This window comes from Gracilinanus agilis, chromosome 2, assembly GCF_016433145.1.
Source record: "Gracilinanus agilis isolate LMUSP501 chromosome 2, AgileGrace, whole genome shotgun sequence".
In the NCBI taxonomy this organism is placed as follows: domain Eukaryota; kingdom Metazoa; phylum Chordata; class Mammalia; order Didelphimorphia; family Didelphidae; genus Gracilinanus; species Gracilinanus agilis.
Window position 1 is genome coordinate 390,666,772 of NC_058131.1, and position 16,705 is coordinate 390,683,476.

The 16,705-nt window shown below is 37.7% G+C and overlaps 1 protein-coding gene across 1 annotated transcript in view; it reads left to right on the forward strand.

Annotated features, from left to right (window-relative positions):
* The window catches only part of TNIP1 (TNFAIP3 interacting protein 1), a 56,129-nt gene that overhangs the window by 15,371 nt on the left and 24,053 nt on the right, over positions 1–16,705 (forward strand). Inside the window, exons 2-5 of the mRNA XM_044664489.1 lie at positions 1,175–1,347; positions 3,783–3,914; positions 8,893–8,981; positions 16,407–16,487. Coding sequence (XP_044520424.1) covers positions 1,212–1,347; positions 3,783–3,914; positions 8,893–8,981; positions 16,407–16,487 — 438 coding nt within the window. The 5' untranslated portion in view covers positions 1,175–1,211. The remainder of the gene's footprint in view (positions 1–1,174; positions 1,348–3,782; positions 3,915–8,892; positions 8,982–16,406; positions 16,488–16,705) is intronic.

The following is a 16,705-nucleotide window of genomic DNA, read 5'->3' on the forward strand; positions in this document are numbered from 1 at the left end:
ACCATTCTGTGAACAGAGAAGAGTAGTTTATTACACAAGTTTGCAGGTTCCACAGAGTGTACAATGAAGATATTTTGGGATGCTGTCCCTTTTAGAGTTTTGTCAGGATTATGTTGTCTAAAGAATTATGTAAGGTGTCTAAAGTTATGCCATCTTCAGCCCTTTCCTAACATCTGGGGCTGTGGGCTTGAAGTACAGACTCACATCCCATTGATGCTACTGTTATTTGTTTTAGCAATGTAATCTGTGCTGTAACTTTTTGTGGTTATTTCTGGGCCTACCCACTTGTCTGTATTATGAGCATCCCCCATACCCAGCCTTTTTTATTCTGGTGTACGGTTCCCTACCCTACTCTGGGAAGTACTGTGTGAGGGGGTGGGAGAAGAAAGCAGGAGAGGAGAGTTTCAGTCTTGTTTTGGAGAAAAGTAACTGTCTTATCTCACCTTGGGTTGTTCTCTTTCTAAGGTAGCTGAATAGGGGGTGGTAGAGATTTTGAGAGGTAAAATTGTGGTTTGTGAACCACTGTTGATTTAACTTAAAGGAAATAATCCTTGATAGATGTTGAGTTGGGACTGGCCACTTGTTTAGAGAGTACCACAGACATTCATTACTGAGATCTTAAAGGTGGTATAGGAAACTAAGATGACTTACATAACAGCCTGGAATAGTTTTAGAAAGTAATGGATTGGGAGTTAGAAGACCTAAATTCTATATCTCCTAAAATTTTGCTATATTACTTTGTGCAAATCACTGAAGTTTCCTTGATGTTTAGAACTAAATAGATGCCTATTGAGGACTCTCCTACCTCTAAGATTTAATTTACAATCCTTAGTTCAAGATTGTAATTGTTTTTTTTTTTTTTAAGGGATACAAATGATTATTCCTCACTTTGGTTCTTTGTATATTACAGTGACACAGTCTCTCAGCTGGAGACTGTGGTCTACTACCTTCTCTCAGTTCTCTGACTTTTTGATTTTTTTCCCCAAATATGAAGTCTGGATCTCATATCTGCCAAACCTCTAAGAACTTTTTTTTTCTCCAAGTCTTTTGATCTTGGGGGTATGGCATGCTATAGAGCGAGTGGGCTTGGCTGAGGGAAGAAGTTCCTTGGTGCCAGGCAAAAGACAAGAGTGCTGAGCCAAGTAGCTCTGATACCCTGCTGTTGTCTTTACAGTCAGGTGGGCACGAGGTTTGGTGGCTAATCTGCCCCCATGGAAGGGCGAGGACCATATCGGATCTACGACCCCGGTGGTGAGGGCAAGCAAGGAGAGGCATCTGCAGCTTTTGAGCATCTAGTGGAGGAGAATTCCCGACTGAAGGAAAAAATGCAAGGGATAAAGACGTTAGGTAATGCAGACACCTACCTCCCCTCTTCCCTTCCTCTTCTTCCCATGTACATTCCAAGGAACTCCATGGTCTTGCCACCCAAGGACTTTTACTTGTAGCCTAATGACTAGCTCCCAAACAGGAGCTAACCAGGGAATTCAGTTTGACATTATGTTTTACTCTAGTGTGTACGCCTAGGCCCTTGAACCTAAATAATTGCTACCTTTTGGATCCCAGACCTACTCAAGTGTCTCCCTAGGTTATTAACTTTTCCCCTGCTGTTCAAGGGAAGTCATTTTCTTGACTGTCCCCAAAGTAGACAAGATGGAGAAGGGGGTGAGGGATAAAGGAACCTGTATTTTTTACTCTTTATCTAGGGATAGGAAGTGGAAGGAAGAGATAATGACTGGCCTCAATTCCTACCTGTTCTGCCTTGCATTTTGGGGGCGTGCCACTGGTCAATTCAGTGGCAAACGTTTTAACTTGAAAGTCCTTGTTTTTGGAATTATATAAGGGGAAACAAAGCCTATATTCACAGGGTTAGTCTGTGTCCTGTTCATTTATTTATTAAATAGACATTTATTAATTGCTCTTTGCATATGAGGTCCCAGGCTAGACACTGCAGAGATAACAAAGATAAATACCTTTTTGGAATATGTAATCTATTCTTGGGGCTCAGGTAGTTGACTCCCAGTGAAGGATGCTGTATTGGGTAGCTAGATTTCTCATATATATATATATATATATCATAGCCACCTTCTTCTGGTTTGGGGATTCAGGAGAATAAAGATACCCCATTCCTTCTCCATGTCCTAGTATCTACAATATTTAGCCTTGTCCTTGTGGCTATTGGGGATGCTTTCTTTTTGGCCTCATATTTCCAAAGACCCTAAGGAAGCTGCTTAGCTTCTAAGAGATTATTTCCTTAGGTCTTAGAGCTCTGTTCTAGCACCATGGGTCACCATGAAGATCTGACCATTTGGGTAGGCTCACACTATTGTCACCCCAGGAAACACTGCTATGACTTGTACTATGCCTTAAGAATCACAGGTTGGCATGGTGTGTATGGGACTTTTGAAGTGAGCCCTTCATGCTATCTCAGATACTTTTATGTTTTTTACTGCTTCCCCTACCAAGCACTTATTCCTAATTAAGGGTTGCCCTAACAAATTATCTATAGGAGTAGGGGGGAGAGATGGAAATGGTGGATCAAATTTCCATTTTATAAAGACAGTGCAAGAAGGGTCATCATGATAGTATGGAGCCTGTGTCCATTTATGCAAGCAATTTGCCGGGCCCTGATGTCCATAATGAGTCTATAGTAAAATGCTTCTTTCTCCCAAAGGGAGAAAACTGAGATCTGGTAGGATCAAAGTAATTTCTGTCCCAGTGACTATTTTTCTAAGGATGGGAAATTGGAAGTAAGGTCTACACCGTTTTTGAAACACAGCTCTATAATCACTTAGTACTCCCTTTTTGGTACATGCTGTGTGTAGGTTAAGGAATAGTATGATCTTCAAGCCTAACCCAAAGAAGACATCTGTGACTATTCCCATTTACTGTAATAAAGACACAAAGGGAAAGAGACTCTGACCTTAATGCTGAAGGGGCCACAAAATAACATCATGCTTTTGAGCCTTAAATGGCTTCTCTACATAATCTTATGACATTTTCCCCACAATCTCTTCTTACTGTCATATGCCAGCTGGAATCATCCAGAGTACATTCTGGTATCATTCTATCCTAACAAAAGAGCTCTTGGCTCCCCTCCCTGGGGTCTTTGGAATATCCCTGGGTGATCTTCTACATGCTTTAAAAGGCACCTTCCATATATACCCTCTTCTACTTCTGCAGTACCTCATTCTCCCTAGTGTATTATACTTTTCCTTCCTTCCCATTCTCTTTCCTTTCACAGCCCCAAACCTTGAATTTTGTATCTTTCTGGCAGCATCTAACTAGTTCTTAGGTTGGCCCCCATGGCAAAATCTGTAGCAGTGGATGTGGGAGAGCTCCCTGCTTTCCCAGGAAACTGGGCAGCTAATTGGCCTTAGGCCTTTGGAGTGCAGGAAGACCTTGGGACAAATGAGCATCTTTGGGGTTTTGTCCAGTGTTCCCATGGATTTAGGAAGGGATAGTTATACTCCCGGCCAATCCACGTCCCAAAATAATTGAAAATTATCATCCAAATCCAGAGCTTTCATGTTAAATAAGTTTTTCCCTGTCCCCACAGCCTACACTGTTGACATGTAGCTTGGTTTGGGTTTTGTTTCCTCTACCTATTCTCTCCAGTTGGGCTGTGATGAAATCTAACTGTGGGAAAAGTGGGAGAAATCTAAGCTTTGAATTGGAATATCCTAACTTTTCATTCAGTCAGCTTTGTGGGGTTTTTAGGTAGGGTAAGAAATAATAAAGGAACTGAACTTTCTACCTGTACTTTTCTTCCCCTCTGGCCCCAGGGGAACTGTTGGAAGAGTCCCAGATGGAAGCATCCAAGCTGCGTCAAAAGGTAGAGGAACTGGCCAAGGACAATGAGCTTCTCCCACCATCTCCTCCTTCATCTTCCTTTGACCACCTAGCTGAGCTCACAGGTATGATGGCAATGGGTTACCCTAGGATGAAAGTCCCTATGTGTACTGAAGAATGAAACTATTTATTGTCCTGAAGTCCATTGTATCCATGCATGTTCATCCATGTTCTCATCTCATTCTGTTTTTTTTTTTTTTAAATAAAGACTTAAGTCTCCCCATTTTACCCAGTCTGGACATGCAGTGGCTATTCATGGGTCTGATCTCACTACTATTTGGCATGGGAATTTTGATTTCTCTCTTTTTGACCTGGATTAATTTACTCCTCTTTAGGCAACTTCATAGCCTCCCTGCTTCTGGGATCTTACCATATTGACAGCAAACTTTGTTCAGACACTGAACAGCTTACCTCACTGCAGTTCAGAATTCTGAAACTCAAAAGTTCGTCAGCCTCATTTAGATAGCAGGGAGTACAGATGTGTGCTACTGTGGCTTGTTCAACTTAAGATTTTGACACTTCTATAACTTGAGTCTTAGTTTCAACCTTTATAAAATCAGAAGATTAAGAATCATAGAAATTTTGAGCTGGAAGGGACTTCAGACAGCATTTAGTCTAACACATAAATAAGAATCCTTATTCTTTCTTCTTCTTTTTTTAACCTTTATCTCCTGTCTTAGTAAGTATAGTTTGTATCAGTTCCAAGGCAGAGAGCTGTAAGGGCTAGGCTGTAGGTGTTAAGAGACTTGCCCAGGGTGACACAGCCAGGAAGTGTCTGAGGCCAGGTTTGAACCCAGGACCCTACCTCCCCAGGTCAGGTCCTCTATCCACTGAGCCACCTATATGCCCTTCTATATTATATCTGATAAATGTTTGCCTTTGCTTAAATACCTCCTGTGATGAGGAATCAATCTACCACCCTCTGAGGAAGCCTATTCCATTTTTTAAATTTTATTTTTTAAAATATTTTATTTTTTAGAAAAATTTTCCATGGTTACATGATTCATGTTTTTGCTTTCTCCTTCTCCCCCCATAGCTGATGCGCATTTCCACTGATTTTAACATGTGTCATCAATCAAGACTTATTTCCATATTATTGATAGTTGCATTTGTGTGGTAGTTTCGAGTCTACATCCCCAATCATGTCCACATCAACCCATGTGTTCAAGTAGTTGTTTTTCTTTTGTGTTTCCTCTCCTGTAGTTCTTCCTCTGAATGTGGGTAGCATTCTTTTCCATAAATCCCTCAGAATTGTCTTGGATCATTGCATTGCTGCTAGTACAGAAGTCCATTACATTCGATTTTACCACAGGGTATCAGTCTCTGTGTACAATGTTCTTCTGGCTCTGCTCCTTTCACTCTGCATCAATTCCTGGAGGTCTTTCCAGTTCACATGGAATTCCTCCAGTTTATTATTCCTTTGAGCACAATAGTATTCTATCACCAGCATATACCACAATTTGTTCAGCCATTCCCCAGTTGAAGGGCATACCCTTGTTTTCCAGTTTTTTGCCACCACACAAAGTGCAGCTATAAATGTTTTTGTAAAAGTCTTTTTATCCATGATCACTTTGGGGTACAAACCCAGCAATGGCATGGCTGGATCAAAGGGCAGGCATTCTTTTACAGCCCTTTGGGCTTAGTTCCAGATTGCTATCCAGAATGGTTGGATCAGTTCACAACTCCACCAGCAATGCATTAATGTCCCAATTTTGCCACATCCCCTCCAACATTCATTACTCTTCCCTGCTATCATTTTAGCCAATCTCCTAGGTGTGAGGTGGTATCTCAGTTGTTTTAATTTGCATTTCTCTAATTATTAGAGATTTAGAACACTTTCTCATGTGCTTATTGATTCTTTTGATTTCTTTATCTGAAAATTGCCTATTCATGTCCTTTGCCCATTTATCAATTGGGGAATGGCTTGATTTTTTATACAATTGATTTAGCTCCTTGTATATTTGAGTAATTAGACCCCTGTCAGACTTTAGCCTATTCCATTTTTAACCTATTCCATTTTTGAACTTCTCGAGAATGGTCTTATTTACCTTTTAGGAAAAAAATAAAACAAAACTGTGATTCTGCTTTTCCTTAGGGGAAAAAAAAGAAAGCTTAGCTTTCTTGGGGTCAGTGTTGCTCCTACCTCTTTAATTTTGGACTAAATGATCTCTAAATCTCTTTTGTGCTCAACATTCTATATTCCAAGATCCCTTTCAGTTCTGATATTTATGATCTATGTTCCCAAATCCCTTCCATTTCTGGCATTATATGGTTCTGAGTATGCCTCTGATCTCCTTTCTGGAATTATTTAGTTATGTATAGTTATCTAGAAGCATGACAGGCAATATGGCATAGAATGCTGAATGTGGAGTTAAGAGCACAGGTTCAGGCCCTGTTTCTGACAGTGCTCTGTGAGCAAGGGTAGATCACTTATCCTTAACCTCAAGAAACTTTTTAAACCCTCCATTCCAAATTATAGAGAGAAAATTCTTACACTGACAAGATCAGAGATCTTTGTATATATTAGTATCTGAAGACAGGGAAATGGTTTAAGCCTTCAGTTCTTTTTTGTGTGTATGATAAATTCAGTGATCCTTCATCGAAAAAATGTTAAGAAAGTAGACTTCTAATAATTTTACATAAGAATTTTTATAAAGGAATAGCAGAATACAAACATGTACAGTTTTACTTCTTTTTTTCCCCTTCTTCTGCTCCCAAAAGTAGTCAACAAATCTTCTTTTTTAATTCTTTGTTCCCATGATGCCTAGGTTGTCATGTTGCTTCTGTATATGCCTTATGGAAAAAAATTCACTCTAATGTTACTATTGACTGCAGATAAAAAATGCTACTGAAAAAGTTTCTCTTTTACTATATCTTATCATTGTCCAAGGCAATATTCACATATTACCAAATTTATATAATGAATTCATTTGTCTTATTAACAACATTGGCACAAATATGCAAAAGTTCCTTAAAGTGTATTTTCCTAATTATGTAAGCACACCCTTGCATATGTTTTGTTTTGTTTTTAAACCCTTACCTTCTGTCTTAGAGTCAATACTGTGTATTGGCTCCAAGGCAGAAGAGTGGTAAGGGTAGGCAATGGGGGTCAAGTGACTTGCCCAGGGTCACACAGCTGGGAAATGTCTGAGGCCAGATTTGACCTTGCATATATTTTGATACGATTAATTTCTTTAGCCAACCCCTTCTTCAAATTTCATTCAATTTAGCATTTATGATTTATGATCACTAGAGGTAGGGGTCATTCCACTTATCCATATGCTACTTCTTTTCTTGTGTTTTCTATCTTAATATCAATTCTAAGAAAGAAGAGTAACAAGGGCTAGGCAAATGGGGTTAAGTGATTTACCTAGGGTCACACAGCAAGTGACTGAGGTCAGATTTGAGCCCAGGGCCTCCTGATTCTAGGCCTGGTGCTTTATCCACTGTGCTACCTAGTAGTCCCCATCTTTTCTTTTCTTTTCTTTTTTTTTTTTTTTTTCCAACTCTTACCTTCTGTCTTAAAATCACTATTGTGTTTTGGTTCTGAAGCAGAAGAACAATAAGGGCTAGGCAATGGGGGTAAAGTGACTTGCCTAGGGGTCACATAGCTAGGAAGTGTCTGAGGCTGGATTTGAACCTAGCACCTCCTGACTCTAGGCTTGGCTCTCAATCCACTGAATCACCTAGCTGCCCCCATCTCCTTCTTTTCTAATTTTGGTTGGAAACATTCCCTATAGAAAGATGATTGCTGTTTGTGAGAGTTTGATACCTCTATTAATGATCTGTGTTGGGCAGACCTCATATAATTTTCCTTATATCTAATTTGTCTTGTTTGCTGCAATTTAAGCCCCATTCCTAATCAGTGACAAACTATAATAAGTATTCATCTAAATCCTTTTATTGCGTCAACCCTCAAAGTAAACCCTGAAAGACTGTTGTTATTCACTACTTTACATATGAGAAAGCCAAGATGTAAAATGATTGTGTGATGTTTTAAAGTCACACAGCTAAATATTATTGAAGACACATAGCTCTATGAGGTCTCTGTCTTCTAGATTCTCCAAGGAAGTCAGAATTCCAGAATTTCTCTTGGATTGCTGATCATACCTTTTTAAAGAATTTTATGGCAGTCACATTGAATCTTTGCTACAACCCTATAAGAGCAGAAAAATCGTGGGGTCAGAGATCTAGAGCTAAAAGGGACCTCAGAAGCTAGATAACCCAATATCTTCCTTTTACAGTTGAGGAAACTTAGACCCAGAGAGATTAATTAATAAGTGCTCAAAGGAATAATAAACTGGAGGAATTCCATGTGAACTGGAAAGACCTCCAGGAATTGATACAGAGTGAAAGGAGCAGAGCCAGAAGAACATTGTACACAGAGACTGATACACTGTGGTAAAATCGAATGTAATGAACTTCTGTACTAGCAGCAATGCAATGACCCAGGACAATTCTGAGGGACTTATGGAAAAGAATGCTACTCACATTCAGAGGAAGAACTACAGGAGTGGAAACAGAAGAAAAACAACTACTTGAACACATAGGTTGAGGCGGACATGATTGGGGATGTAGACTCGAAATTACCACACCAATGCAACTATCAACAATTTGGAAATAAGTCTTGATCAATGACACATGTTATTGGACATGTGTGGGGGGAGTGCGGGGGGCGAAGGGGAAAGGAGGAGCATGAATCATGTAACATGTTAAAAATGAATGTTAATAAATGTTTGAAAAAAAACCAGTGGAAATATGCATCAGCCATGGGGGGGGGCAGCTCGGGAGGTGAAGGGGAAAGTAAGAGCATGAATTATGTAACCATGTTAACTTTTCTAAAAAATATTAATAAATGTTTAAAAAAAAGAGAGAGAGATCCTAAGTAGACATAACTGACCACCCATTTCCTTAAGCAGATTACTAAACCAACCTACTGAGAATATTGCTTTTAAAGATTCCCACTCTAGAAAAATCTAAATTTAGCATTCTGGTCAGAGTATATATATATACACTTGACTTTCTGTTTACACTGTTTTCCAGGAGGGAATACAAACCTTGAATTGCCTCCAGTCAGTCCAGCTGGCTCTAGGAATGAGCAGGCGCCTACAGTTCAGAAGACTCCTTCCAGTGTAAGTTCTGTCAGCATCTGTGACAGATAATCTACAGATTCTCTAGGATAAAAAAAATACTGACAGCACCTTGTCTAGAGGAAAGAAAATTGGATTATAACTCAGGAATCCTAGTTACTGGTTTATTGTGTGACATTGGGCAAGCCACTTATTTTTTTTTATACGTATGCTTGTTTTCACTTCTTTTAAATAAAAAATATTTTCTATTAATCCTTTTTATTTTATATCACCTTCATTTCTATATTTAGCCCTGCTCTTCTCATAGAGGAGAGAGCCATCCTTTTTAACAAATATTTAAAAAGAAGACAAAGGAAAACAGTTCAGCAAAACTAGGCAACACATCAACCATGTCTGATAAATTGCAATATTCCATGCTCAGAGTCTTCTGCTATTTCAAGGAGGGGAAGGAGATATATCTTCTCAACTCTAATCCAGGGCCAAACTTGGTCATTTTAATTATGTAAAGCATTCAGTTAAAAAACATTTTCCACTTACACTGTTCTATCATTTTGTATATTATTTTCATGATTTTACTTCACTCTGTACCAGCTCATATAGGTCATCCCATGCTTCTCTGAATACATCATTTCTTTTTGGTGTAGCAATATTCCATTACATTCAAATACAACTGTTTGTTTAGTCATCCTCCAATTTATTGGCACAAACTTTGTTTGCATTTCTTTGCTACCACCAAAAGAATTGACATGAATATTTTTGGGACTATATCCCCATTTTCAAAATGAATCTTAGGAAAGGATCCTTAGAAAAGGATCCTTTTCCATTCTTTCTCAGTATAGACTCAGTGAGTTTAGGCAACATTTGTTAATGTTAATTTGTCCACTTTGAGAAAGGAGCTCATCTGCACTGTTTCTCTCCAAACTTATTTTTTAAACCTTTACCTTCCATCTTAAAATCACTATTGTATATTGGTTCCAAGGCAGAAGAGCAGTAAAGGGGTAGGCAACAGAGGTTGAGTGACTTGCCCCACAGTTACACATCTAGGAAGTATCTGAAGTCAGATTTGAACTAAGAACTGCCTATCTCAAGGCTTGGCTCTTAATTCACTGAGCCACCTAGCTGCCCCAAACTTATTTTATATTACTCCCTTTTAAACATTGTATGTTCTAGCCAAACATATCTATGTATCTGTTCCCAGAAAACACTCTCTCCTCACCTCTATCTCTTAAAATTCCTGGATTCCTTCAAAGTTCAGCTTAGGTGCTACCACCTTCATTAGGACTTCCCTTAACCCATCATTGTTAGTGCTGCTTCTATCTTGAAATTAATTTCCATTTACTTATCTGTGTCCTTGTTATATCTGCCCAAAAGAATGTAATTTCTAGATGGGAAGAGATCATTTTGTTTTTGTCTTTATAACTAGAACCTAGCATGTACTACACATATACTAACAATTAAATAAATGCATATTTGTTTTTGTTGAGTGGTTTTTAAAGTATGGCCCTAGTTGAAGTGAAGGAATTGCCACTTTCCTTTAGGAATATAAATTAAATGTTTCATTTGTTTGATATATGGGTAAAAGGAGAGACTCAAGGCTTAATTTTGTTGAAGAGAAGATCCTGTTGGTAATACAAGGGTCACCAAAGGTGGGGTGGAAGAACTTGTGTTGATGGATCCAGGAAAGGGTAGCTAGTACAGCCACATTTCCCAAGAGGGGAGTATAAACAAAAGAAAAATTCCAACATTTCTTAGGCTGCGAGCCTTATGGATATTAGAGTTGTATAAAGAAACAAGACCTGGCTGTATAGAGCACTGGAAAGCCTCTGGACTTGAATTCTGGAGACCAATGTTATGTTCTCAAGCTCTGCAACTAACTGACTTGGTGATCTTAGAAAACATTGTTTATTTCCAACTGTTACTTTCCTTTTTTGTAAGACAAGGTTGTTGATTTGATCTCTAAAATTCCTTCCATCTGAGACAACTGTAATTCTAAGTCTCTCCTAAGTTCTACTAAGCATTGGCTTCAGGGAGACATCTGACTCAGGGAATTTTGGAGTGAGAATAGAGTGACGGACTGTTAAGGTCTAGGCTAGCTAGGTTTTTGAGATGGGAAGAGAGCAAACAGCTGCTGCAAAACTTCCAAGTGGGCCTGAATCAGATTAAAATGTAATTGGTAAGCACAGATAAGTGGCTGAATGAATAGAGTGCCAGGCCTGGAGATGGGAGGTCCTGGGTTCAAATTTGACCTCAGGTACTTCCTAGTTGTGTGACCTTGGGCAGGCCATTTAACCCCAATTGCTTAACCCTTACTGCCCTTCTGCCTTGGAACTAATACTATCTAAGACAGAAGGTTGAGGTTTAACAAACATGTGATTTAACATAGATAATGTTAATTTGTGGTTTTCTAAGTCAGTATGCTGCCTGCGAAGATCTAGAGCACAGTAGATACATAAGCTCATTCAGACTGTTTGAGTAACATCTAACAGAAGACTTGTTTGTTAATATGTTAATCCTGATTCTGCCATTGATTTATTGTTTGATCTTGGGCAAGTAATTTCATGTCTAGTGATCTTAAGTTTTCTCATTTGTGAAATAAGATATTTTATTGAATCCGTGATTTCATTGTGTGCACCCATACTTTTCCATAAATCTTCATAGAGGTGCTACCCTTTATGCTGAAGACGTTCCCCGAGTTTTTTAATATTTCATATGTACTAGTACAGCACAAGGGCTGCCCATCTCTTTAATTTTGTCCTTATTTTGTGAGTCAGCCTATCTTCTTTTCCAATCACATATATCCTTGGTAACACTTGCTTGCATATTATCATTGATAATATTCTAGAGCTTACCTATACCTACCATGTGTGTTGCCTCTTGGGTCATCTACATCACAGGTGTTAAAATCAAAGGGAACCTGATTAAAATGTCTTTGGGAAATGTTTAACAAAGTAAATAAAAATATAATAGGTAATGTTAATTTGAGGTTTGCTAAGGCAGTGTGATGACTGAGTTGTGCTGTTTTAGTTTGATATCATACTTCTACATCTTTTATTGTCAGATTGTACTATTTCATGATTTGTACTAGAAAATTTTTGGTGTTAAAGATGAGTTTTTATATCGAGAAAGAGCTTAGACTCATCGAGGGCACCACACAGTTTTCTATTTGTAATTCAGCCTACTTGCCTCTTATTTAATTCTTAATCCAGATCATTATCCATTTGCTATGGCTGGCCAAGGTTTTTATACTAATTGAATGAGATTTGCGTAATTGAAATGTGTATGAATTGAAATATCCATAATACTCTGGGAAGTATGTATTTTCATAATTTCCCTGTGTTGATTGCTAGGTCAGTCTTTTGACTAGCCATGTACCTCATTGACCTATAGTATTTTGTGACTTGATGCAATCATCACAAAGTCATCTTCAGTTGAGCACCTGAAAAACTTTCCCAGGAGAACCTATGGGGGATTTTCTCTTCCATTTGGATTCCACCTAGGATCATAAAGTAGAAGCTGGGAGGTCATGTAGTCCATGCTCCTACCTTTACACATGAGGAAGCTGAGGCTTCAGAGATTAAGTAATAAGTTCAGACATGAACTCAGCTCTTATAATTCCAAGGTCACATCTGTATTTTATAAGTATTTTCTTTAGAAGAAAGTTATAAGACATTTGACTTGGTGAGTATTGAATTATCACACAAAAAAGTAACATTATGCCTAAGTAGATAGAAAATGACTGGTTTTTATCATGGTAGTAACTTAACTGTTTTATTTTTTAACTTTTTCTTTTCTGTTGTGAATTTAATAAGCATCAAAAGACAAACATTTCAAGATACAAAAAAGAGCAGGAAAGAAAATTACATAAGAAAATGAACTCGTTTTAATAAAAATATATGTGTGTTCACACACATGCATATATAAAATTTAACAAGATGCAGAAAAATGTCTTTGTGTACGCTTTTGCTTTGTTTTCTGCTGTTCATTAAAAAAAAAACTTTCTCAATGTTGTTTTTTTCATATCCATCACTACCCACTAAACTAGTACTCTCTCTCCCCCCCCGCCCCTCGCTTCCAAGTAGAAACCCTTTAGGTAAAATTAGAGTTGTGCAAAACAAATGAACATGGCCCATGTATGAGAATATGTGTCTTGTTTTGCATCTCTGGGCCTTCATATTTCTGCCAAAAGGTGGGAAGTATGTTTCATCAATTTTTTTAAAGCTCAGATTGGTCAGCTTGTTCTTCTTCTTGGTTCTATTCATTTTGGTCTCCATCATTTTATACATATCTTTCAGGATTGCTTTAATCTGCCATTTTCATTTCTTTTCTGGCAGTAAAATTCTGTTATATTCATATTACACACTTTGTTTAGCCATTCCCCAATTAATGGACACCTATTTCATTTTCAATTCTTTGTTACCACCAAAAGTGCTATAAATGTCTATACGTGTAGGCCCTTTCTTTCTGTCCTTGACCTCCTTAAGCCCCCATGCCTGATAGTCATGTTAATTACCAAATTAGGTGTCTATGTCCATATACAATCAGTTGTTAAATAGTTAGAGCAGAAGTCAAAAACAATACCAAGAAAGAAACTATGCAGTTTCAGTGGCTCCATCCTAATCCATCATTGAAACACGCTGGTAAATGAAATAAAGGAAAGTGATAAAAGCAAAAACATAGTATTATCATATTTTAGATAAGTTTAGTTAATTAGAATAGTCACCACAATGAGGCAGCCAAAAGAGTCCAGAAACAGCTTCACCCAGTGAATTGCAAAGACATTTATAGAACAGGTAAAGATGATACGCCTCCTGGTTTCCACATAAAGGAAAAGTTTCTAAGGAATATCACATACTCAGAATATAAATGTCAGAGGGACCCTTTGTTCAAACTTCTTATTTTATAGATAAGGATGTGGAGGCACACACCCAAAGTTACACAACTAGTTAGCAACTGAGCAACGATAACATTCACTTTATGTTCGTTTCATTTTTTTTTTTTTCAGTTTCAGCTTGTTATGGGGACTGGGGTAAGTGCTATATCTCATACTATACTACAAAGGCAATAACAATTTGCTACTAGTTAAGAAATCAGGAGGTTGATCAGAGGAACAGATGAGGTACATAATATATAGAAGTAAATGAGCACAATAGTGTAGTATTTAATAAGCCTAAAGATTCTTATTGGGGGAAGAACTTACTGTCAAAAACTGTTGGGATAGCTAGAAAGAAAGTTAACATGGCAGAAACTAGGTATGGATTGTTGTCTCACACTGTGCATTAATCAATATAAGTTCCAGATGGGTTTATGACTTAGATATAAAGAGTGACATCATAATAAACTAAAGGGTCTTCAGAAGTTTGGATGGGGGAAAAATTTATGATCAAATAAGTGATGGAGAGGATAGCAAATAAAATGGGTAATTTGGTTACATAAAATTAAAAAAGTTTTATAGAAATGAAACCAATGTAGCTAAAATTAGAAGAGAAATAGGTAAATAGGAAAAAAACAATCTTTGCAGCAAGTTCCTCTGATAAGCCTCATTTCTAAGATGTATAGGGGAATAATTCAAATGAATATGTATCATTCCCCAAATGATAGCCAAGGGATATGAACAGGCAGTTTTCAGAGGAAGAAGCCTAAGCTATTGATAGCCGTATGAAAAAATGCCCTAAATCAGAAATAATTAGAAAAATGCAAATTAAGCACAACTTTGAGGTTTCACTTCACACATTCCATATTGGTAAAGTTAACAAAAAAGTACAATATACATTAATGCCCTGTTGATGGAGCTGCGAACTGGTCTTGCTAATCTTGAAACTAATTTGAAATACTACCCAAAAAGCTATTAAACTGTACTTACCATTTGACCCAGCAATAATAGGTCTGCAATCTCAAAGAGATAAAAAAAAGAGAAAAGTACCCTTATGTACACAAATATTTAAAGCAGCTTTTTTGTGGTAGCAAAGAATTGAAAACTGAGGATGTGTGCCCATCAGTTGATGAGTAGCTGAACAAGTTGTTATATGAATATGATGAAATATATTGTGTTGTAAGAAATGATAAAGTAGTTACTTTAAGAGAAACCTGGGAAGACTTGTATGAACTGAAGCAGAGTGAAGTGAAGAAAACTAGGACAACTACAGGATAACATCATTGTAAAAACAAACAACTTTTACAGACAGGAAAACTGCTTATTTCAATGACTTATTGAAGTTTCCAGGGGACTCATGATTGAAGTATGCTACCCACCTTCTGGTAGAGAATACACATTTCCTCAGAGTACAAATAAAGAAGTAAATTTTTTGGATATGATGAATGTAGGAATTTGTGTTGCTTGATGATGCAGACTTGTAATATTTTTCTTGTTTTTTCAGTGAGAGAGTGGAGGGAGTAGGGGGAGCTGCTGTGTGTGGGTGGTACAGGGTGAGGGGTAGAAATGAAACATATAGAAGGCAGGTTTTTACATTGGAAAATTATTTTTAAAAGTTTGTTATAGAGGGCGCAACTGGGTGGCTCAGTAGATTGAGAGCCAGGCCTAGAGAGACAGGAGGTCCTAGGTTCAAATTTGACCTCAGACATTTCCTAGCTGTGTGACTGGGCAAGTCACTTATCCCCCATTGCCTAGTCCTTACCGCTCTTCTGCCTTAGAACCAATACACAGTAGTGATTCTCAGATGGAAGGTAAGGATTTAAAAAAATTTTTTTTTGTTATGGGAAAACATGACATTAAATAAAACAGTATTATGATATGGAAATATGTTTTGTGTGATAATATAGGTATAGCCCAGATTGAATTGCTTGCCATCTCTGGGAGAGGAGAAGGAAGAAGAGAGGGAGACAATATGGATCATATAACTTTGGAAAACTTGTGTGGAAATTTGTTATTAAAATAAAAAATCTAAATAAAAAATAAAAACAAAGAAAAGTTAACATTTTTTAAGAAACCAAAATATTATGAAGTAAGTTGAGTCTATAGAAACAATGTTATGCTTTAGTGAGTATCATTAATGTTATACTGCAAAAAAATTTTTTTTCAAACTTTATTTAAACATACCTGTTTTCTTTGTGAACTCTTCCAAGTCAGGATTTCCAAGAACTCTCAGAATCCAAGGATTGACCTTGGACTGCCTTCTTAGAGGCATTAGGCCTAAGGTTCTTACCCATTTTTGTATCATGTAGCACTTTAGCAGTCAGGTGAAGCCTATGGACCCATTATCAGAATAATGTTTTTAAATAATTGAAGAAAATGCTAAATGTCAGTTAGAGGTTGATGAAAATAATGATGAGTTTTTTCCCCACCCACATTCACATAATTCCTGAAATCCATAGTGGAATATATATATACATATATATATATGTGGATTCTTAAGTAAAGAGACCCTTTTTTTCTCCTTAGTTGGGATGAGCTTAAGGAGGCAGTTTGTTTGGTCTTATCTGGACATAATCTTGACCTCTCTCCTTGTTCAGGGTGCCTCATCTGAGTTTGAAGTTGTCTCTCCAGAGGAACATAAATCACCATCAGGTGGCAGAGGGAACAGTGATATGTTGGTAAGTTGCCTAAAGAGGTAGAACCCCAGGGTGGTCAGGTCTGTGGGATAGGGAGAGTGCTTAGCTGCTTTCTCCTTTGCTTGCCATTTGTCCCTTTCCGTTTCAGGCACCTTATCCCCTATGTGAGCAGTATAGAAATCATTGACCCCTGTCAGGGACCTCAGAGGGAAATCAGAGTTCATTTTTTGGGTTGAAATGGGGATGGCAGAATAGTACAA